Source organism: Hylaeus volcanicus, chromosome 5 (assembly GCF_026283585.1).
Source record: "Hylaeus volcanicus isolate JK05 chromosome 5, UHH_iyHylVolc1.0_haploid, whole genome shotgun sequence".
Lineage (NCBI taxonomy): Eukaryota > Metazoa > Arthropoda > Insecta > Hymenoptera > Colletidae > Hylaeus > Hylaeus volcanicus.
The window spans coordinates 3,447,228-3,470,684 of record NC_071980.1 but is presented as its reverse complement, the minus strand read 5'-3'; the positions used below and the strand labels follow the sequence as shown (position 1 = coordinate 3,470,684).

General features: G+C 46.7%; 1 protein-coding gene across 3 annotated transcripts in view; it reads right to left on the bottom strand.

Annotated features, from left to right (window-relative positions):
* Positions 1-67: 67 nt before the first annotated feature.
* The window catches only part of LOC128877703 (uncharacterized), a 31,160-nt gene continuing 7,770 nt past the window's right edge, over positions 68-23,457 (bottom strand). The window contains exons 2-17 of one of the 3 annotated variants that reach the window (XM_054125246.1): positions 14,476-14,732; positions 14,302-14,378; positions 12,480-12,693; positions 10,834-10,968; positions 10,544-10,573; positions 10,168-10,249; positions 9,881-10,075; positions 9,658-9,792; positions 9,207-9,447; positions 8,417-9,091; positions 7,388-8,331; positions 6,434-7,224; positions 5,892-6,204; positions 5,531-5,780; positions 5,227-5,454; positions 68-5,023 (exon numbers count right to left, since the gene is read on the bottom strand). In XM_054125246.1, coding sequence (XP_053981221.1) covers positions 4,818-5,023; positions 5,227-5,454; positions 5,531-5,780; positions 5,892-6,204; positions 6,434-7,224; positions 7,388-8,331; positions 8,417-9,091; positions 9,207-9,447; positions 9,658-9,792; positions 9,881-10,075; positions 10,168-10,249; positions 10,544-10,573; positions 10,834-10,968; positions 12,480-12,693; positions 14,302-14,378; positions 14,476-14,552 — 4,593 coding nt within the window. In that variant the 5' untranslated portion in view covers positions 14,553-14,732 and the 3' untranslated portion in view covers positions 68-4,817. Of the gene's footprint in view, positions 5,024-5,226; positions 5,455-5,530; positions 5,781-5,891; positions 6,205-6,433; positions 7,225-7,387; positions 8,347-8,416; positions 9,092-9,206; positions 9,448-9,657; positions 9,793-9,880; positions 10,076-10,167; positions 10,250-10,543; positions 10,574-10,833; positions 10,969-12,479; positions 12,694-14,301; positions 14,379-14,475; positions 14,733-23,457 lie in introns of all 3 variants that reach the window. The other 2 variants (XM_054125245.1, XM_054125247.1) reach the window with 2 other exon arrangements.

The window sequence follows — 23,457 nt, the reverse complement described above, 5'->3', positions numbered from 1 at the left end:
TAAATTTACCCACTAACAATTACGTTTAGTCTCGGAGGGGGTGTGATCGCCACTTAAAAATTGATCGTTGATAAATAAAAATTTTATTCTTTATCGTAATAGGAATAATAATTCGTCGAGATTAATTATAGTTAGAAATTTCTTTAAGTATGAGATGCCTCGCGATCGTTATAATAGTACAGCCACTATTAAAGTAAAAAACCTTTGCGTCTACACACTCAATCGCTCTGCGAAAGCGACAATCAAGCTCGGTGAGGTAAAATTTTCTCATTATATCAACGGTAACAATAACAATACCAGACACTTTGTTTTTCATTAATCTATGTCGTTTTATGTATAAGTAGATTTATTCACGTTTTTTTTTTTTTTATCTTTTCGTCATATGTATCCATGTGTTATGTATAGTGTATACATTGCTGTTAATTCGTCGACGTTGCAACTACAAACCTTCTCCCTCAAAAGCTAACTTTCTTTCTGATACCTCGGTTTCATCGTTTGAATAGTTCTTTTTCGTTTCGCTCGTCTACTCGCAGCAACGCGCAAATCGTTCGATCGACAATCGTTTCGCGCGCTCGAGTTGAACATAATTCTTTCAGGTTTGGCAAAAAGGGATGGAGTAAACAATTGTCTGACTTCAAGATACGTGGAGATATGAAAAAGAAGCGATGAGTGCTTTTACCCGATTTCAATATACGAGTTAACTGTTTTCCTTTCTTTCATTTTCAGCATTGTTGTATCGCTATATTGTCTGGAGCCCTTTTTATGAAACATTGAAGAATTATGTCCTTAGCCACGTGACTGCTTCTCGCAATATTTGCTGAAATATTTAGCGTAGAAGTGATCGATAGCATCAGATTTAATCAAGCAGAGCCAAGACAGCCAGATATTACTCTTCGCATCGAAACTATTGCTGTCGCCAGATCGTGAACTGATTATGAGAGCGTACAAATTCCATTGCTGCCTTCTTCGTGTAAATTCGAGGCCCCTGTAAGGGTCAGGCATGGGGCACGCGGTCCCTGCTGGCCAGCCTTCTGACAGGTCCTTCGAGAACCCTGAACGTTGGTTCGTTCATAATCGTTAGATATAAACGCATTACAAAAACGGTATACACGATAGTGTGCGATCACTTGTATAGTAAATGAGTGGGGACGAGTGGCTTAGAATCGAAGGAGAAGCAAATTCGATCGTTTTCGGAGGGTTCAAATATTATATCAGAGAGGTGTATAGCGTTCTAAACAAGGTCTGAGATGGAAGGTTACTCGTCAGAAAAATGGGAGACTCTGAAGATGGAAACTATCGTTCAAACGATATAACCTCATTGTAAACTTTTCAATTCCTCGATGAAATACTTGGAATTAAATTGGTAAGAAAACGAGATGGTTCGTCCCCCAATTAAAAGATTTCATTCGGCGCGCTTAAATCGAAAAGACACCCGGATATAGAACACGAATGGAACGCTGCTCGATAAGCGTCGTTTTATCCGCTTCGTTTCTAAACCACACGAATGTTCGACGATTAATTTATCGATAGAGCGGTAAAGCGAAAAATCAATCGAAACGACGCGATCTTACGGTTGAATGAGAAAAGTTTCGAGGACTTTTTTGTGCTTCACAGCTTCAGGCGAGCGAAGAGCGCCTGATTGTGGTCCTGGCGAGGCTGTGCTCGCGATAGATACGACGATATCTACAGAATGTCCAATTTAAGTCGTTTTGCCCCAGTATCTCCGAAACTGTCGACACCAACAAATATTTCAAACACAGAGTGTTTCTTTGAAACAATGAACTTTTATATGAAGCATTAGTCTCGTGATAATTTCAAAGATATTCGAGAGGGCCGATCTAAATGGGACATCCTGTACAACGAACGCGACACGCGGTGCACAATGCACGATTCCGTGGGTGTGCGCGTTTCTTGAACGGTGTAAAGGCGTACACGCGTGTACGTTGTATACAATTGCGCGGGTAAACGCTTACATTGGGCGCAGTGCGTTCACACTTAACGATATTGTGCGGAGAATCGCTGTACGAACGGTGCAATTTTTCTCTACTGTGTTGGCAAAGTAATAATCGCGAACGAAAAATGTCGTGCGGAACGCTCCGAGCACGTTCAACCTGGCCAGAGTCCCCCACTCCAGAAAGTTTCACGACATCGCGAGATCGGTTAAAAGAAACAAAGGCGTTAGACTATTTAATAAGTCACCCGAAGACTCGTCGTCAGTCTCGTAATTCAAAGACGATTGGAAATCGATTCAAAGGTTGCAAAAGATCGTAGAAAACACCTTCTGAAGTACACAACGCAACTTAACATCGACGTATATTTTCTTAAGGACTCGGATCGAGCTCGTACGACAAGTTGAACGATGCCGATCGGGCGCGACTTCAACGAAAGACATGCTTCTCGCGGCGAGAAACGGATCGAACAAGAACTGTGAGGCGTTACTTTCGCGAAACTACCACATCGAACACCAAAATTGCCATGCATTGTACCGCGAGTCTTACTGTCGACGTTTCGTCTTTCCCCTCGTCGCCGTTTTTGGGGGAATCGAGAAATCATAATCACACACGTCCTCTCTCTCTCTCCCACTCTTTCGATGATATTTCACGATTAGCAATCGACAGACGCGATGCCACGCGTCTTCGTTGCTTCGATTACGATTACAATGTATAACTTTTTTTTAATTTTCTTCTTTTTTTTTTTTTTATTTAGATTGTTCTGAGCAATTGAGATCTAGTATTGGAGGGATTTCATATACCTGAAATGGTAGTCACTTGTGTCCGTTTTCGTCTCACCTCACTGTTGCTCCAATTCGCCTTTGGCACCCGCCAAAGGTAACGTTCACCACTCCAAACAGTCGTTCTCGTCCCAATCCGATCGCCGTTACTTCTCCACGCCTGAATTGTCCTCCCCTTTTTCTCACTGACTTCCCACAATTGCCGTTTTGTTTTGTTTTTTTTTCTTTGTTTACATTAGAATACTCTCTTTCTCTCACGTAACGCGTCTCATCCATCCTCCTCACACCGCACGCACTCACACTTATCTGAGAGTAACAATTGACATACGTTTCGTAACTTTCCTAGGGTTCGGACCGTGTCTGGACCCTAGACGCTTTTTTACACTGGGCCGAAGAGCGCCACGGTGAATCCTGTCGGGCGACGTGTCCCTGTTCTCTCGATTCCTTAGAAAGAGAAAGCGAAGAGAAACGCGGGTCTGTTCGCGTTTCTTCAGTGTTCGTGGGATAGATGACTTTTGACGCGATGGCGATACCCTCGCCAGCCCCAGGCTTCGCGATAGGCCGAGAACTCGATACTTGAGTCGATCTTTAACAAGTGCTCGAGACGGTTCGACGTCCACGTGCTGGTGAACGAGGACTGCTGGAGGATTTGTTACCTGTTTCACCTGTCAAGTCAGTTTACAGGTTCTCAGGTTTGAGTATAGGGTGCAGGTGTTAGGTCAGAAAGTAGGTGTTCGTAGATGGAAGATTCAAGGCCAGCTTTAGCTGCCACAACCCGATTGGAAACATTTTCAGCTGGGCCCTCAGGTTCACAGCAGAGGTCTGCTTCAGTGAAATGATATATTAAAAATGTCCCCTTGGGAGTGGGCCCGGTTAGGAGTGATTGGTCTAATTGATTTAAACCCAGCCCTGATTCTGGATCTTTCGGTCCATTTTCTCGAGCTATTCTCGAGGTGACATCCGGAACATGGAAAAGTAAAATCAACTGTTGGTTTAAGTATCTCTTTGCCGAAGAATTAATTCCTTCGTGGTTGAGAGAGTGAAGAACTTAACTTCAACCTTCAAGCAACGAGTTAAAATACTTGTGGGTGTGCGAGTGATAGACCAAGAAAATAGAACGTACTCTTCAGGAAGGTCTGAATTGAAGTCTTCTCGCAAATTGCTTATAAGAAACTTCGATATTCTGTTGATATGTTCGTTCGATAAAACTGACATGGAGGTTCGGTAACATCGAAAGTATCATCGTTCTAGAACAGCAACCAACGCGTCTGGTCGAACCACCCCTCGCTATCTAACGACCCTTCCCAGCTCCCCTTTCTAGAGAGAATCATGAGCACAAGCTGCAAGTAGGCCCGTTCCTCGCGCAGGCATAGGTCCATTTGGTTTCGATGGTGCGATGATTCGATGACTGATGAATGCGTAAAAGCAGTATTCCAGGGCTGGCGACGATAGACCAACGCGTAGGAATCTAACAGATCACTTCATGCCAAACTGGACACTCCTCGGTATAACATGGACTTGATTGGAATCGAAGAAACTACTCTTCTGAGACATGCACACGTTGAAGCATTCTTCGAGGTATCGAGAATTTGTTCATTTTACCAGTTCGTAAAATCTTATGCTCTGGTGACCAACAAACTCTGACGCATCACATGACAGTTCATTCGAACTATTCGTCATTCTTCAAGCAGTTAAATCAACAATTCTCAAGACCTCGAAAAATCCTTTAGTCAAAGTTTGAACACCTTTAAAGCCTACCATTCAATTTTCAGCCAAATCCAAGGTGTCACCTCAAGTGGTCCATCCAATACAAAGTGACCTTAACGAGAGAAACTGTTATCGAGGTGTTCGCGTGCCGTGTTCCTTGTAATAGAAACGTTTAACTGCTTCGCTTTCGCGTCGAGGGAAGAAGACGAGCTTGATCGCGAAAAAGAAGTGTAGACGATAAAGCGAAGCAGTTGTCGACAGCAGGTTCGTGTCAATTAATCCTAATCCACGGTACGCCCGAGCACTTCGTTCCCCGGTGGCTATCCCGCTATTACAATAACGTCCCTAATTTTCCCCTAGTCGCTAGGTAGTCCGTTCCTTATCTGAAGTACTTCAAGCCAGCCACCAGCAGGAACTTCTCGATGAAAAGCTCGGAATCGAGGACGGCGATGTGGGCGGCTCGACCAATCAGGGCGTTCGCCGTCGCTGGTAGCGCGTGGTGCACGTCGTACCTCACTAGACTCACCCCGCTGGTGGACATCACTGGGTACAGGATGTTGTGCACCATCTCGCGATACGCTGCGCCTGGAAGAAAGAAATTAAAACGATTCGAATGCTGTGATAAGCCTTTGTTAGGATATAGGTAAATTTAGATTTAAGCAAAAGGAAACAAGTTTTAAGATTGAAAATCTTTTTATTTTCGAACAGCTGAAATTCATTTCCCGGTCATTGCTTGAACAAATATCGTGTAAAGTGATGGAGATGGAATTTCTAGAATTTCAGATTACCTTGATCTGTCGAATCACGAACGGCGGCCTTGCAGAGCTCTATCCGCGCGGAATGAAGCGGCACGTAGCGATCCTGCGCGCTACCGCACAGAAGGACGTGTTTGAACTTCTCGAGATTGCTCCTCTGGCTGAGACGGAACATGAAGGACTGCCTGACGTCGGACGCGTCCTTCATGGCCAGCTGCAGCAGCGAGCCGGATTTCTTCAGCTTCTGCATGAACCACATGCCTGGACAGGGTTCAAGGTAACTGTTTGAAGATGTTCACAACAGATTAACAGCGGTTCTCGATTCTGTTCGCGTTACCTGCGTTAACCAATCCGCTGGTGTTGTACAGGGTGCCCAAATGTGGCCCGCTCAGGCTGAGGAATGTGTGCAAACGCGGCAGCAGCGGTCGCAGTTCTGGCCGCGTCAGAGCGCTGCGTATGATGATGGTCCCTAAAGAGTGTCCGATGAAGCTCACTTTCGTCGGGTTCAGGCCCGACGTCACGGTATGATGGAGTATTTCGCACACTAGTCGATCGGTCATCCTGTCGAAGTCCGAGAAAGTGTCACCCTATTCGACAAATGCAAACATGTAGTTTTGCGAAAGAACTTGTTCGCCTAGTCACGAGAAGAAAAATCTGATCAAACCTGTCGTTTAATTTAGACAAGCTTCTTAACTCACCTGATTCCTCTCAGACATTAAAAAATCTAGATGGGCCCCGGGAAGACTGAGTTCTAAATAGGTCTTGATGAGACGGAGATCGGCAGGGTTCCCATCGAGACCGTGGACGCAGATGATGAGATGCGCCCCCTCCGGCGAGAAGAGCCTGTACTCGTTGCTGATGTGGAAGTACGGCATGGTCGAGGCCAGGGTCGGATAGTCACTAAGAGGCACATTGGATCTTAGAGGTTTAACCGACGACGGGGTCAGGAGGTCACCGTATCCAAGGGAATGGGCGCGCTTATGGAAACGCATCTGCGCTTCCTTTCGTTCTCTAAAGTGGATAAGGTAGACAAAGAGAAACTTAACTACGAAACATAAAGAGACGACGAGAAACGTAAAGGAACGATAAACCAAACTGCGAAAGCGTCACGAAACGGCGAACGAAGGCGAAGGAGAGAAAGAAAACTATCGTTCCTTGGGTACTATTATTCCTCAGGGTCGATCGATGCGGAGAATAAACGAATTCAGGAGTTTCGCCGTAGGCAAATCAGAGGCCGCACCTGTAGATCTTTCCAGAGAAGCTCATCTGACGCTTGAATTCCTCCTTGCACTTCTTGAAGTTGATCGAGTCGTCCTGGGTGGACTGCAAGAGTTCCTTGCCCTCCTGGTAGCAGTCCAGGCAGATGTCCCTGCCACCGTAAGCGGTGTCCCTGTCCCTGTCCCTGTTCTTCTGAGGACTGCACGGCGCCGTTTTCGTTTGCTTCGGGCTTCTGGCAGGCTTCGCCGTCTCGTAGACGTGGTACAGAGGGTTGTCGATGACGGGAGGCGGATCGCGAAACTCTTCCGGCGGTGGGGGCTCGTCCTGGAACATCTTCGGAGGTGGAAGTCGAACCTCCTCGTACGAGTGCTCCTCGATGTTCTCCTTGGCAGGTGGCCTCTCCTTCCTGGGCACTATCTTCGACAGCTTTTGTCTGAGCTGCTCGCTGGACAGCTTCGCGTTGCGACGCTGTTCCGAGCTCGACGTGTCTCCGCTACTGACCCAGCCGGAACACTCGGACGTGAGGTTGCTGGAGCTGGAGCTCGTGGTCGGGCTGCTGGGCCTGCTGGACGGCGGGCTGTGCGGATTCGGAATGACGGGAAGATTGTTGCTAAGGCTGTCCTTGCTGTCGCGTATCGGCATGCAAGGCAATGACACAGCGCTTCGTGGCACCACGACCTTGTTCTGCGCCACTGGCACGCTGGCGCATCTCAGTCTTTTCGTGTTGGGCGGCGGTGCACCGGTGCTTGACGTGTCGGACGGCGTTGTGCCGTTGGTCGCCGGCGCTTCCACGGGCGATTTTATGGGCTCGATCTGCAACAAGATTAGACACCATGGAAACTAATATCTACGTGTCTCGATCTAGATGGTTAGAGAGCAGGGAACGTGGTGGCTAGCTAGGCCTGGATTAAGCCGTTAACTTAATTGGTAATAAAATGTTCATTTCCAAAGGTAAACGCCACACTTCCAATCCTACCTTAAGAATAATTTTATTGTTGTTCTCCACCTCCAGGACGTTCGTGGTAGGCGCAGGAGGTGGATGACGGTACTTGGGCAGAGGTGCCACCGCTGGGTCCTGGTAGCCAGGTGGGGGAGGAGCAGGCTTCCTGTTTCTGTGATTGCACTTCCTGCCCTCGTCGTTCGGATGGTCCACGTCGAGGACAGGCGCCGAATGTGGCCTCCTCCCGTGCCTGTTCTTTCTCCTCTCTGTCCGATGCTCCTTTCTAGGCTCCGACATGGCGTTCATCACCTTGTAGAACATCTCATTGGTTACCTCTGTCTTGTCGTCGATTTGCTGCCTTCTCAGCTTCTCCTCGCTGTAACAGGGCGACACTCCGTTTCGCGGGGACTTGACCCCAGGTCTTTCGTCCCTCCTTCTTGGCCTCTCTCTGCGGAAGTCCGAGTACTCGGTGGCATTGACGTCGTCCATCAGTCTCTCCGTACTCTTGGGTCTTCTTGGTCTCTCTGGCTGTTCCCCGTGCATTCGTCCGCTGGTGCCGTTCGTGCGGTAGAAGAAGGAGTCGGTGGTCGTGGGAGAGTAGTTGGATCGTTTGTACAAAGGATCCACCATCAGCGAATGGCTGCTCGGGACGCCCCCGCCGTTCATCGAGTCCTGGATTTCGCGCGTACGTTGACCATGCCCGGTCTTCCCTATCGTGTGGTATCTACGGGACTCCAGCCCGTTCGTTTGACTGTATTTGCCTCCAGCTTGATGACCCTGCTTCCTCGAGTTCCCCCTGTACGTGACCCTGTCTAGAGTCGCTGTGTGAAGAGGCTGCTCTTGCAGGAAGCCATCGCCGTTGACGCTCGACTTCTCAGGTAGGAAGCTGTTTTGATCGTTGCTCGAGAGAGCCTGACGCGTCGCTAAACGATGACTGCGCGGCTCCAGGCGGATCCTCCTCGTATCCAGCGAGTGATAATCTGGAAGGGAATATTCTTTCATCAGCCACGCGGTGTAGCAAGGTTCTCCAGTTAAATTGAACCAGCGAGTGAGAAAAATACTCACTCATACCTTCGGCAACGCTGGCAGTCTTGTTTTCGGTCCAGCAATCGGTCATCTGACCATGGTCCATCCCTCCCACAAAGGGAGGCACCGTCAAGGTCTGCTCGCAGGGCTTGCTCGACGGTCGATAACCCGGCAGCTGTCCTCCAGGTGGCAGTTCGGGGAACATCGCTGCTAAAAGTGACGTGATGGAGGTGGTCTGGGGATCCCCTTGTTGCTGACGGTTCAGCACCAGCATCTGCGTGGACTTTGCGCGCGGCAGGGGTACCACAGGCGTCGAGCCAAGGGATGGATTCGGCGCCGAGCAGGCTTGCTGCCCCGAAGGCGGGAAAAGCGTGTTACTGGACGGTGCTATGGACCTCTGTCTTCCTCTGGAAGGGACAGTCGCCGGAGGGGTGGCGTTTCGAGCACCACCTCTCTGCCTGGGGAACAGCTGCGTTGAGATGGACCTGGGGAGAGTCTTCGGCGATGTCCGTGGCTGTACCGGCGTGATTTCCGGACCCAGCTGGTCCAACGACTTGCTGTGCCTGGCGGGCAGCGTGGAGGGAGTCAACGTCAGACGACCCTGGATGGAAGCAATGTCCTGGGCCGCCCCCTCGCTCCTGGGGGACCAAATTCCCATCGATCGGGACTCCAGGATCGCCGCCATCCCGCAACTGCAGTCGTCCATGCCGGGTACTGAAAAGTAAATCAGAAATTCGAAGGTGTCTGTCGTCCTTGCGGTAGTTTCGGATGTTGTTCATGGGTATGTAAATTCATATTTGTGTGTTTAATACCTAACACTGACACCTACCGCTGTTCCTGTGTCTCTGCTTCATGTTCACGTACTGATCCTCGAAGATCAAAGGAAGCGAGTGGAGGTCTCCGTCCAGCTCTGGACAGTGGACAGGCAGGGGTGGTAACGCCGCCAGGTACCGCGATCTTCGGGCTGCCTCGCTCACAGCCTGATAAGATTGATAATTCGCGTCGTAGCAACCCCAGGCTGACGTCCTGGGATTTTCCAGCACGAAGAACCCTTCCGCGAAACGTTTCACCTGAAATTAATGCGATGCAAGGTTAGCAAGTCGATTTTTAAGGTAGCTAAAAGGCTGGAGTGTCATTTGTATAGGTGTCAGGGTATCTCGAACACTTGTTTAGGAGTTATCGGCAGTATTCGTTAATCTCGGTGGTGATTTAACTAACGACGAATGAATCTATCCAGAGTCACGTTGTGACCAGAAATCAAGGAAGGACGAGAAACTCACCCTCAGTTGATGATGGATCCTGGCGAGATGCTGATGAACGGCCTCGCGTCCGGAGAAAGCCTCCAAGAAGTGCTGCCAGAGGACAATGTTTTGTGCGCAGAGTTGAGCGATATCGGTTTCCTCGGTGTCCATCATCTGCAACAAGACGGAACACGCGTCACATTCCCCGAAGAAGACGGCCCCGCACGATGAAAAGACGTTAACGATCCGTGGGCGCGCAGACCTTGATGATTTCTTTGTGCGTGTTCTGAAAGAACTCGAGCACCCTTTGCTGGCAAGAAGGCAGAAGCCGCGCTAAATCAGCTAAATCGTTGAGCAAAGATTCCCTCGCGGCCAGAAGTAACCTGATCACTTCCTGTTGAACCAGCTTCGCGTGCTGGATCTTCGTGGCCGATCCGACGCATCTCGTCGTGGTCTCCTGCAACAAATCCCGTGTATCGCGAACTGGTAATATTCGGCTCCTCTCGTTTCGATCGATTAAAAACTTCAAAGGCTCGGGCGTGAACTCACGATATTTCCCAGCGCGGCATTGTTATCTCCGTTCGCCGTGGATTGTTTAAATTGCAGCCATGGCTTCCCTCCGCGCGGAGCACTGCGGGCATATCGCTCGTTTCATTAACAATTCTGGGTTTTCGTTCAAACATAATAGACGCTGCGGCTATTTTTCGTGCAAATTATTTGGCCATTGAACGAAACTCGAGTCGAAATTTTATCGAGAGACGTTCGTTCATATTTTCAGAAAGAGAAAATATATTTGAATTTATTTCATGTAGTACTTTTTATTTTCTATTTTCGTACTGGATGTTAAACATGCATTTTAATAACAGTTGTTTCTTCGTAGATCATTCATTTTATTTCATTTAGTGTATTATTTTTTTAAACTCACCAGCTCTGCACGTAATGAAGTATGCTTTTCCTGTGCGAAACAGAAAAATATCAGAGCTATGAAAAGCGAAAATAATAATTCCAATCAGTGACGGTATACCGTCCCGACAATTAATCCCTTCGGTGCTGGGGCTCGAAAATATAATAAATACTTCGATGCTTGTTTGGGTGATTATCACACAAGTAATCGCAAAGCAACCGCTGGTTCTGGCATAGACTGCACCGATCCAAGCGTTCGAAAAAGCCGACAGCACCGAAAGGGTCGAGAGAAGGAAGCAAGTTGATACCAACTTGATGTAGGGCTGATGAAGAGCTACCAGGCAGGCGTGGATCGTGATGGATACAGCGGCGAGATGAAAATAGTCGAAGAGCACCGGCAGATGATAGTGAAGACCCTTGGTAGGCGCGAAGTTCAGCTGCAACGCCCTACAAAGTAGAAGGCAAACGAACCTCGTGAAACCTTCCACGTGTAAGACGCACGCGGCCAAGGTTATCGATCCCTCCATCTATTAGGTCTGTGGGAAAGTTCGCCGTCTTCGAGCAAAATTTGGTTAAGAATGCGAGGTTATACTCTCCCTTTCGAGAAACGAAAAGGCTCGTCATTAATAAAGAAGTAGATAACTTGATTAATCGATAACTTTGCAATTTTTGTTCGGAGTTCGATCTGATGCTGAGAGCGATTCGGAAAAAGGGGTTGTTTATTGGAGAATTTTTATTCGTAACTTCAACTACATTACTACCAGATATCCAATTTTAAAAGTTTAGAAATTACTTAATCGCTCCTTTGTAGAATTTTATAGGTAAGTCTATCGTAGCATTCATTAAGAAACAGAGCTTGTAAGGCTACAGAGGTGAGATTAATTAACGCGATGATCATCGTTTGTGTATGAGCAGTCCATTGATTTTATGTGGTATATCGTGTACTCTAGGAAAGGTCTATCAACTCGTAAGGAATATTGCCCAACTGTTGCATAGCCATTCCGATGCAACCTTGCAGACATGGAAATTTGTTGAAAGTCGGACATTCTTATCAAGGGTGCAAAATCATCGTAACTATTGGACGATACTAAAAGAAACAGAGTTATAAAACCTTATAAAGGGAGCGTTCGTATTTAATGTTGTTTTTCAATTTTACGATCGAACAATTTTTCAACTCACAGATTTAAAGGGTCATTTAATCCCCTAAATTCGATAACAGATGAGAAGCGATTTCGATGTACAGAGTGAACTAATTAAGCGGGGATACTGAAATATCCACGTTGTTTACGGATATAACGGAAAAATTGTTCAAGAGAAAGTTAAAGCGAAGGAGCGAACACAGCGAAGAGGGGAAAAATGTTTCCCCTCAAGGACATACTTTTTATACATTTCTAGGTCATCGATGTTTTTCAAACGGAACTATCCACTCTAATTCTTTTTTAGACACTAGCCTCTTCTCGCCGTCCAGACCACCATCGCCATTTTCTCTAAACTCAATATCTTTTAATACCATCAACAATAAGATCTAGACAAACTCTAAGCCTCCGATAAAAATTCTCCAATAAACAACCCCTTCAAAATTGCTCTCAAAACATACCCTCCTACAGATCAAACTCCTGACTTTCCAAACACAACTATCCGGTCCCTCTACACCCCCAACAAAAAAAATTGCAAACATTGGCCCTGATCTCAAGCACTTCGAGCTCCATACATCTCCTTCGTCCACCGACTGCTGACTCGCTGGGAAACCACCGCGTGTAACACTCACACATAAGACTAGCCAGCAGTCGATGGGTTGGGGCGACACCGTATACGAGACAGAGCTATCCCACGGACCTCGAGTGACGGTACGAGATCTTCTTCAGCTCCCCAAACCGCAATATCACTTCTGAGGGATCGTTCTTGGCTGATGGCTAGCCTCTCGCGTGCTCAGTCATCCGCGAGACGAAGACGCTCACCTAGACGACACGCAGGCCATGTTCTCCGGCTGCGTCGGCTCGCTGAACCATAACTCGACGCCCAGATTGAAGTGGGTGCGCGAGAGCACCTCCTCGATCTTGTGACTGTGCACGAGCACGTGCGCTCGGAATAGGACCGAGGTGCCGAGTGTCACCTCCTCATTTCTGTAGAGGATCTGAAAGCGCTTGCTCGTCCCGGGCGCCTCCAACGAGTCTGGAAACAAAGGGCTCGGTTCGCGCGTCTTCTGGATTTCCGTGCTTCATAAGCGACAAGAGAGGTCTCGAGGGAGCCTGGGCGAAAGTGGTACGCTGGTTTGCGTCTGATTTGATTGGAAGCCCGATGCGCGTTTGGCTGGGTAACACCTTCGCTGGGATACATCAAACGCGAGCGTCTCGAGCGCGCTGGGTTGTTTGAGATCTCGGGTCAGGTGAAAATCACGAGAAGGGATGTTTTGGTCTTCCGGAAGGGGGAGGATTCCAGTGTAACAGGTTTGGAGAATTGAGTTACTTTTTGGCAGAAATCGAAAAAAAGTCCTTTGATTATTTCATTGATCAAACTTTTCCAACTCGAAGACAATTTGATTACCTTTCCGTCACCCTTCTGTTACTCCTGGAATCTCCTTAAAATTTAACAGATACCGTATCCCTAAAACGTAAATATCGTAAAATAAAGAGAACCACCTCGTTCTCAACAATAATAACTGCATTTCGGACCTTCCGCCATCCAATCGAATCTCTTCGTGGCGTCTATAGTTCCTCCGGTGCTCGCGAGTCAACTTCTGAACGCTATCTCGCTAACCAAGTGGGTCTCGAACTAGTTCCCCGTTGTCTAACCGAGAGCTGGTAAGTGAATTCAACGGAGTTTTCTCCGCCGAGACGAGTGCAACGTACAGAAAACTTTCCTCCCCTATTCCAGCGCAACCAGAAAGTTTCCCTGAATCGCTGGACACGCGTCGCAGCTCCCTCGAAGCGGATGTAATTCGTGGAAACTTACTCCTGTCTTTCTCTCTTTGTGTGTGTGTGTGCTTTCCTTGTATTTTCTTTCTTTTTTTTTTTTTTTATTTATTGTTCTTTGGCAAACTCGTCGAGCGAAGATCGTGCGCTTTCCGTTGAATTCTCCGAGAGAAGTTACTCTTTGCCGTCTAACTTCAATTGTATGAGTATTCCCAATTAAGAAGTTGAAAGATACAGATTGTTCGAGCGTTTCATCGTCAGCTTTTGGCGCGGTTGGGAAACCGTCGACAAAAGCCATTCGAAATTCTTCTCGTGGAATAAGCAGCTGCTCGAAAGATACGCAGGCCACCGTCGTTAAACAGAACCCATTGTTGGGAACGCGACTGAGACTCTTCAAAAGAATGCAACGATCTACGAACCGCGGGATCAAGAGTTTCATAACGAATAGTTGTCATTTTACCCGCTACAGAGCGGCTCTCCCATTGGATTTGATTCGAAGACTTTCCGTGAGGGCTCAACTTCCAACTGGGTAGGCGCTTCCAAAGAATACAATTTGCTGGAATAGACTCGGTGAAGGATCCAATAACAGTCCGAACGATACTGCTTAAAACCCTCTAACCATAGAAACCTACGTCCGCAACGAAAGCAAAATAACTCGAATTAACCTCGTAACAATTTTATCTTCCACTCGCCGCACAAAAGGCTCGCCCTGGAAAGTCCACCGGCTAATTGTTTCATTCCATTTCCGCGAGTTCCCATTAACCGATCGAGTCCGTGTCAACGGTTTCGAAGCACCCTCCAGAATTTCTAGCAGCCAACGATATTTGAAAAAGTCACGTACGAACGATAGCGAGCGGAGTGTACTCACGATTCCGCAGCTGGTTAACCTCCACCTTGACGGGGAGTTTCGGCGACACTCTGAGGGCGGTTCGAATCTGGTAATACCTGCGAAATTGGAAATCGTCGATGAGCCTAGGCTAAGCTCTCGCAATTACGAGGCATGAGAAGGCTCCCAGCGAGCGTGAAAGCCGTATCCGCTTACCCGCGCTGGAACAGATCGACATTGTAGAACTTGCAAAGCTCGAGGGAGAACTCGAGAGTGGCTTGTAGATCGCTCATCTCGATCCCCGCGATTCCTCGAGCCCGCCCCTCTCCCTGACAACCTCCGGAGCTCCTCTAATCGCACGAAGACCAGCTTCGTTCCTCGCGACGATTCACGCTCGAGGATACTTCAGGGCCTGGCTGAGCTTCTCGATTCGTTCCTCCCATCCTGGACCACCGCCTCAGCGTCGCGCCACCCTGCAACACACGCACCACTTTCTCAGATTTAAAGGATGTGAAAGGTGTTTGGATCTTTGGGAGAGACTCTGGGATCATGGTATTCTTCCCATGTTCAGTAAATGCTAGGTTTATTTCCCTTTAAATTACGTATTTTTGGAACCGAATTTCATTTTCTTTTTATACGATCGTCCTCGTATTAATTAAATTTCTAAGTTACGGAGTTCTATCTTCAGATTGAACTAAAATATCAACGGTGTACTTTGCCCTGCCAACCGGGGTAGGTACTCTTGCCGTAGAGAAGCCGAGCTTGCACGCGATAGAGATGCAACTAGCCATGATTCTAATCACATCCAATCGAGGATCACTAGCTGCGGTCCTAGCATATCCAACCGAGAATCAATACACTCGAGCCCAGAAGAGCAGCCCCAGACCTAATCTTCCTCTTTAAATTGTTCAGTCCCCTTTCCGGAAGATTCAATAGCATTTTCCGCTGTTTCCAACCAGGGAAACAAACGCAAATATAAATTCCAGCGCAGGCGCGTCTCTTGAACGTTCCTACCCCATAAAGAAACACACTCGTCGGGACGGTTCTCAAAGTTTCCAGCTTTTAAACCCGGCAATGATCTCTCCTCGAGAAGAAAGGCCGTGTCGCGAGTGGTCGGCAACGATCGTTAAAAAAAACTTCGGCACTGAAGTAGACTCCGAGGCCTATTTGTCGCGGAAAGAGAAGAGAAAACTCGGCCCGTTCCGCGGCTGGCGTACAATACACCTTTATCCACTCGTGCTTCGACGGAAGTTGAAGCACCTTTTCGACGCGATTCAACGTTTCCGCGGCGCTGGAGGCCTTCACCCTATGTTTGCACCTGACGGAGGACGGGTTGAAAAGGTGTGGAACGTATCTCATTGTGGACGCGGAATCGCTGGGCTCTGTTGTCTGATTCTGATCAAAGCTGCGACTGAAATTGGTCTGTGGTTCTCAGTGACTAGGGTCTGGCAGGTCCTAGACACTACTGCTGCTCTATCCCTATTCTTACAACGCGAGGAACTGAATATTTCAAACACGATTTAGTTGGCCGACCTAAGATTCGTTGCAGTTCTTCTCAATGCTCTTCATGGACACCGATTCCATTCAAATACACATCTACTACCACTGGCCCCCTCCTTCACGCCATACCTTCGACTGAAACTGAAAAACCAATCCAAGGATCCCAAGGCAACATTAAAACACCGCGACTATTTCATCCCTTCTTTTACAATTTCAGATCCCAAACACCTCAGGACTGACGAACCACTGTCTACCTCGCAGTTCTAGCACAATTCTCCCCCTGGCTTCTTGTAATAATCCCCATCGGCGCAGACGCTTTGCCACGTGTTGATCTTCGACTGTCCCCAGGCAAAAGCCCGTAAAAATCCGGCGGGTAGTCAGCTGTGTCCTCCCCTTGTTACCCTGAAAGCTGACGAGCGCGCCACTGTCAAGGACGCGCTGAAGGCCGTGTGCACGCTTTCTCGGGCAAAGATCAACGACCTGGCGCACGCACCGGGAGCGCACCAGAGGGTGAAAAGAGGAGGAGGGGTTTAAAAAAAAAAAAAGAAGAAGAAAAACAGAAGTGGCGGCATCCAGCGACGAGAACAGCACTCCTGAGCGCGTGCCGTCGAGCTGTCGCGAGCATGGGCCGACGCTGGTCGTCTTTGACCACTTTGTCAGAGCCACTCGCGTAATCTGGTTTCGTCGGCTGTCAGCCAGCCACGCCAGGCAGACGAGCACCGTGTCACGGACGCGTTTGGGTGCAAAGTGCATTCGAATCACTTTGTCGGGGATGTTTCCATTATCCTCGTTGTTATTATTACACACGCGTGTGTCAACCGTTGCCAATCACAGCGCTCGAGCGAGGCTCGTAACCGAAACTCGATCAGGAAATTTCGGTACGGCGCACTGGCTCAACTACGAAACTCTGACATGGAACTCATGGGAGGATTTTATTTTTACAACCTCTTGGACTCGGTTGTCAGAGTAAGGACACCAGAAACAGAAGTGGCCGATATCGATTTCCATTATTCTTCGAATTGAACGCCAAAGAGGATTCGAATATCTCCAAATTTTCACGACTTTCGAAACTAGGCTACTCCCTCGAGATTCCCGAAGCGACGGCAATGCGTTTCACGCGTATCGGAGAGCCATCGTCAATCGGAATTCCGAGCAATGGTATCTCCGCATAGTAACGGATCGAAACAACGTTGTCCACGTGTCGCGCGATTCACGCGCAATTAATTCGGTTCTTCATCGACCTAATCCACGTGATCCGCCATTCAGTGCATTATCTCGGGTCACGAGCAGATCCACGTTCCACGCTCCGTTAGCGGGAAACGTTTTCACGGCCTCGTATCGTATCGCGCGCAAGTACACGACGGTCGATGTAGGCCAGAAACGACGAGCGTCGCTAAACTGGGCCACGGTGCGTCGGCCTCGGGTCTAGAAATACCATTGCCAGCGGTTCCAAACGGCGGGGAAGCATTTGTTCGATGAAAATCGCGAGGAACTGGTCCCAAACAGAAAGCTGGCCAGGAGAGACGCGGGCGGCACCGGTTCAATGAGAACACGTTGAGGACCACTGATGGAACGCGGTCAGAAAACACAAATTAAAAAACACTGGATATTTTGATTTTCCCTTCCGCACTCACATGGAGTTCCGTGTTGAATACCAACGAGCACCGAGTTTATTATTGTCCTGGATCTATAAAATTTAGATTATCGCGCGGGATTGCACGGAAGCACCGACACTCTCCAGTCGTTTCGAGCAGTGTAATTTCGAGGCGTTTTCTCGGGGCACCGATGTGGACACAATGGCGGCCGGGGACAGTGGAGGCCGGGAATAACCGCGGTAACGGGTTTCTACGATCCTTTTTATTGCCCCGGACGTTTTCTCTGTCGCAGGAGGCCCGGTTAAATTAAGTATGAACGGATATAAATAAATTCCCGCACGGTATTTTTCGAAGCGCCCGTGCACCCGCCTCCCATTGGTGCGGTCGAGCTGTTTCATGCACGTGCAACCTTTTTTCCAGTGTGTACGTATACGTGCCTGATGCGAAAACCCTATTGGCGGCGAGCACATTTCCCGGTTAGGAGCTTTCACCCCTTCCTTCGCCGAGAATTCGTTAAAAATTGAAAGCAGTTCGGTGACGTCTGTCTTGATTTTACGTCGCGGATAAAAGACTGGGTGTACAGGATGTGGCGAATAGCAGCATCCAGCACGAATAGCATCGTTTCGAGGTTTGTGGCTTAAGGGCAACCCACTCGGTATGTGCAACATTAATTGGCAAAATGGCCTTGAATGACCTGCACCAATGCAGGGGGTCATTATTTTGTCTCTTTCCTCCAGCTACAATACCGCTCCATTTGAAGAGTCGTTGTACCAAACATACGTTACATAATATTTTATCCATGTCGAATGTACCTTAAAAAAATCTAAAACTCTAAACCGTTCATTGGACTCTCTTATTTTTCATACGAATCGTGTCATGCCAATGTTGTGCAGGTGAAAAACTGCATTTCGAAATGTGCGTCATGTTTTTGTCCCACGTCGTGAGCCAGAGGTCGACAGCCCAGAGCGGCGACCTTCGTTTCTATTCGGGAAACCAAGCGTTCCTCGAGTTCTTGAAATATTTGCGATTCCGTGTCGCGCGGCAACGAGGAGGCTCCGGTTACTCGAGAGGCCCACCGGTTTGTTTTATTCCCGTCCACCGAAATTCCAGCCGATTATTCCGGAAATGCTCCAACGTTGAAACTGGACGTTACGAAGCGAGGAGTTATTTTCGTGAAGGGTTGTTTGTTTCCCCCTCGACCGAGCTGTCCGACGATTTGTTAAATTTAATTGGTTCCCCGCGTCCTCTCCACTTGGCAATTTGGATAGTATCGTCCCTCCTACAGGGAATAGTCGTTGGTAATAGCTTGTTGCTATTACAACGTCGCGTGCTCGGGCAATAAACCATGCAGACTTCTGGGCGACACGTTGTTTTTTCGAAACTTCAAGTTCCTACTTTATCATTTCGTATTTTTACAATCTTTCGTCGTAGGGATCGTTTACTTTCATTTTTTGGGATCGAGGGACACTAAGGTAAAAAATAAAGTTAGTCTTCGGATCATTTCTCTCGTATTATTCTTTTGGGAAACTTCTACACTTTTAGGTTCTACTCAGTAGACGATAATTCATGTAATAGTAAAACATGAAAAGTAGAGTATAAAAGTTAAATACCGAGCAACATAAATTTTCCTTACGTCCCATTTGAGTGGATGAAACTCACATTCCATCCTAAATTCTGCTAACAGTAATATCAGAGAATAGCTCGCTCGCTTTCCTTTTTTCCTACTATAAAAGGCACGCGTTCCATTCGCTAAATTTTCCCACGGAAAAGATGTTCCCACCGTTTCGGAAAATTAATCGCTTTCCCTTCGTAGAATATTTATCTCCTTTCGCGGAGAACACGCCGCAATCTTCTCCGCGGGCGCTGCTTTAAAATATTCCAATTCGCTAGAGAGATATAAGTAACAAGAGTCGATTAATTCAATGCCAGCGCAGTCTGTCTGTTCGGCACCCTCCAATTGAGGGTAAGAGGGGTGGAAACGGTATAATGTATTTCCTATAATTTTCCAATTTTCACGTAGGCGAGCAACGACTGTATCAGCCGGTCTCTCTCGTCGGTTAATAACGTAAGGAATATTTATGATCGCTTCGGCAACTTTCAGCGGTTTTTATTCCATCCCCCATTCAACATTCTCTATTTATGAGCTCGCGGTACAAATGATTCATTTTATTGGTCCAGTGTTTTTCTGCTCGATTTGATAGAAACGAATCCCCCGAACTGCGCACTCCGGCGATTGAATAATGCATAAAACAGAAGCTTGCCGTAACATTTATAATAACAAATGGAATTCATAGCCCGTATCATTGATACAAGTTTATTTTTTGTAGAATTCCCAAGGCGCAATTTATTCTAGTTTTCTGTGTCTACCATTTAGTTCAAACAAATTTCTTCGATACATATAGACGATACGAATATTTACGGGACTGACTGCATGTATACCGACAAGAAACAACGAGTCACTATTTGCAAATTACTCCATTTAAATGAAATATCAGGAACAGAATATTTAACGCCAATTTTCTGCTACTTTTTATTTTCTGGCGTGGGTGAGTTTGACATCTGGACGGCTCATGCATCATGCAATGCGATAAGGGGTTAAAGGAGCTCCTCGACTTAAATATAGTAGTAACCTTCTACTTACGTGCTTTCTTATACCACGTCGAGTTATTTGAGACCACAAGAAAGGAGCAACCTTTGCGAAAGCGGCAGAATTTTCGCTTCTTATAGTTCAACGAAGAAAATGTTTCAGAAGAAGACCCACGTACGACTCGAAGCGTAAAAGGATAATTAGTTATCTTCTTTTACACCCACAGGATCCCTATTGACCCTTTCGAGACTGTGGTTAATGGCAAATGGTTCATTTATAATTATAAATCTGAAGCAAATCATACGTTCATGTCCGGAATTACAGCTTGTATGTGTGAAATAATTAAAATTCATTTCTATCTTAGCACGAGCTTTATAACTTACATACTATGCATTATCAATAGTATACGAGGCTTGCCATACGGCTGTCATGAGTTTCAATAATTTCGTACGACCAAGCTGTTATTCGAATCACTGTATATCATTTATTATAATTATACAAAGTGCTTGCCCCAGCACTAAATTGAATTTCAGTAACCTCATACGTTCGGTATTATCATTAATAAACCTGTAAAGCTTGTCTGAGCATAGAAATGAGTTTTAATGATTTCAAACGAGCAGGCTATTATTCCAATTACACGAAACAAAAATGAAAGCAGTGTCACGCCACGGGGGGGCGTAAAGTTAACAGCTCGTTTAAATCTTTTTTTTTTTTTTACTGTGGTATACATTCGTCCACAAGAACACGGATCGAAGAACGTCTGCGGGGTCGCGCGAACCGTCACCGACGAGTTTCAAACGAGTTTGTCGCAACACGAAAGGATCGGGCCACCTTTCAACCACCTCTCGCACCCCCCGGCGCGGCACAATGCCGCTCAATAGTTAACGTCTTTGACCCCCTCTCGGTCGTTTCCCCGAACTTTTAACCTCTGACCTTTGCCGGAAGGAAAACGCTCGTCCGTTTAATCAGCGCGACACGCGACCGCGATTCGCGAGTCGCCATTTTCAACAACGCGTAACGCGCCCCCCAGGAAACTCGTTGCGATATTCCTCCGCGAATAAACGTTCGTCACATATTTTGTATTTACCAGTATTACGAAAAAGCAAATTAAATATGCCTAATTGTAAAATTTTAAACAGCAAAACTTTACTAATAAACTAATATCAATAACCGGAGAGCGATCAGGTGAATCGACGTGTCACAATCGTGCGAGATCTTTGATTTCTTCCCTGTATTCTATAAATACCGGGACGAACAAAGCGTCTTTCTATCGACTTTTTATTTTTAAGCTATTCAAAGTCGTCTCCTCGGGCAGGGCAGCCATTGCGCTGCTTTCAGTGCATTTTCGCGGATTCGCTTTCAGGGAAAATGGGATAAAGACGGAACGTATGTCGTCTGAATTGCCTTCGTTAGGAATAGCGACACGCGTTTGGGTTTTAATAGCGGAGGCGCGCGTTCACGGTTGGGAGAACGGTGTTCGAGTAATTAATTTTAACGCGGAAACGATACGCGGATTTCGTACCTCTGGAGGACCTTTCCTGTTACTCCGCACTCGGTGCGCTCCCTTTACTCGGTAATTTCCTCGCGTGAAACTGTTACGAATTAATCTTCGAGTTAGGAGCACCGCTGATAAAGTTGCAACGCACACAACGAACCTAGGAAACGTTGGACTTTCCGATTAGTCATAAGCGAGATACTTAACTTATTCCCTGAACCAATAATAACAATAACCTTTTACGCTGAATCCATCGAGAGCATTATTTCGTGTATGTCGAAAAGAAAAAGCTGATAGCTGTCTGCAATGATGTCTTTGGCAAGAGCTTCCTATTTTTTTTTAATCCACGAGTCTATCATGTTCGTTGCCAAAAGCTTATCGTACGAAACTTGTTTATAACCAGATATTAATCTCCGGAGTGAATTGTACTATTATTATTAGCTCTGCTAATTTTAAAATTGCCACAGTACTTAGTACGTTTCAGTGACAACGTTGAATGCTAGACTATGATATCACTCTTGTCGATACGTGCATTTCGCGTCACGGACGAGCCTTTGAGCTCGGCCAGGTTTTTTTTTTCAAAGCGACTGAGAAGATTTGTTGCCCCGCAGGGTTCATCAAACTAGGCGGAATTATCTTTTAAGCGTCTCATCACTGTCCGCCTGCCTGCCGGTTCAGCTCCACCTCTTGGCAGGAGAAACGCGCGTATTTGGTCAGACGTCTAGACGCTTCCATCCGAGGGGGCGTCCACGCGCCGGGCATCCCACCCCGAAGACCACCGAAGGGAAAGTATTCCTTATCTCTAGTCCGTAGTCTACATCTCCGGCTTCGAATCGACACTCGAACTTTTATTACAAGACCGCCGACGATGATTCGTCGTTCCCAAAGTCGATAAACAGGCCTGGGATATATGCATCCGTTCCACGAGTGCGAAGGAAACCCCGCTTTCAAATTCTTGAAAGGTTGTGGGTATACTTTGGACGATATAAATTTGATCGTGTCGGAGAAGTGCTGGTATAGAAACAAATTTAGGATGGAACTATATATTAGTGTCCTTTGTGGAGTGTTCAAAGAGTGAATAATTTTCATGTGTTTTCTTATATGTTTATAACCACTTATATACTCACGGTTGAAGACTCGTGTGAATTGGAAGATAAATAAGGAATGGATGGTTTGGGACTTTGAAACCAGCGCGGTTTAATCTTCAGAGCTGTAACGAATATTGTGATCTAATCAGGAAACGAATTATAGTGACATATTCTGTAAAAAAAGAAAATAATGTGACTCGGGAGAGCATTATAACGAGGGACGATGTATAATAAACACGACGGATCTAGGTTAGAAGAGGAACGTTGTTTTCTTCGATGGATCCGATGGTGTCGAAGCCCTTAATGGGTCAGATTTCTTTTTTATCATACACCAACAATCGTGGATTAGTGTCGCTGTCGACTGTTTAATGAATGACACGTCCGATCGCGATAAGCACGGCGACAGTATCTCTGTCGAACGAGGGCGGTCTGAATGTGAAGCATTTCGTTTAAAGAGACACGGCTCGTGATGTTTCCCATCGCAAATTTTTCGTTTCACAAAACGTACGCATAGAACATTGCAATTCTTGTTTGAATTTAAACACTTATGGTGCTCGTACAAATATTCCAGAAGGGTTGTAGGATTTTGTATTTTTAACAACAGCGTTGTCATGGCGAACACTTAATTTGCAAGCACATGTACGTTCGTACCATTTGAATTTTATTAAAAAATTCTGAACCACCTTGTGGAATGCCGTTTGGATGAAATGAAATCGTAAAATCTGTATATGCGTGCGTCATTCAAAAATTGAAATAATCAAAAGTACTTTCATGTTTGCCAAGTGCTTTAGACGAAGCGATGATTATTTATTTGCATACAAATTTTTGATATCGTTTACGTTTTATCAAACAAGAAAATCTCAGAGGCCCCTTTCGAGAACCCTTTATAACATCGATACAAATCATACGCAATATTTTAAAACAACTTTTCCT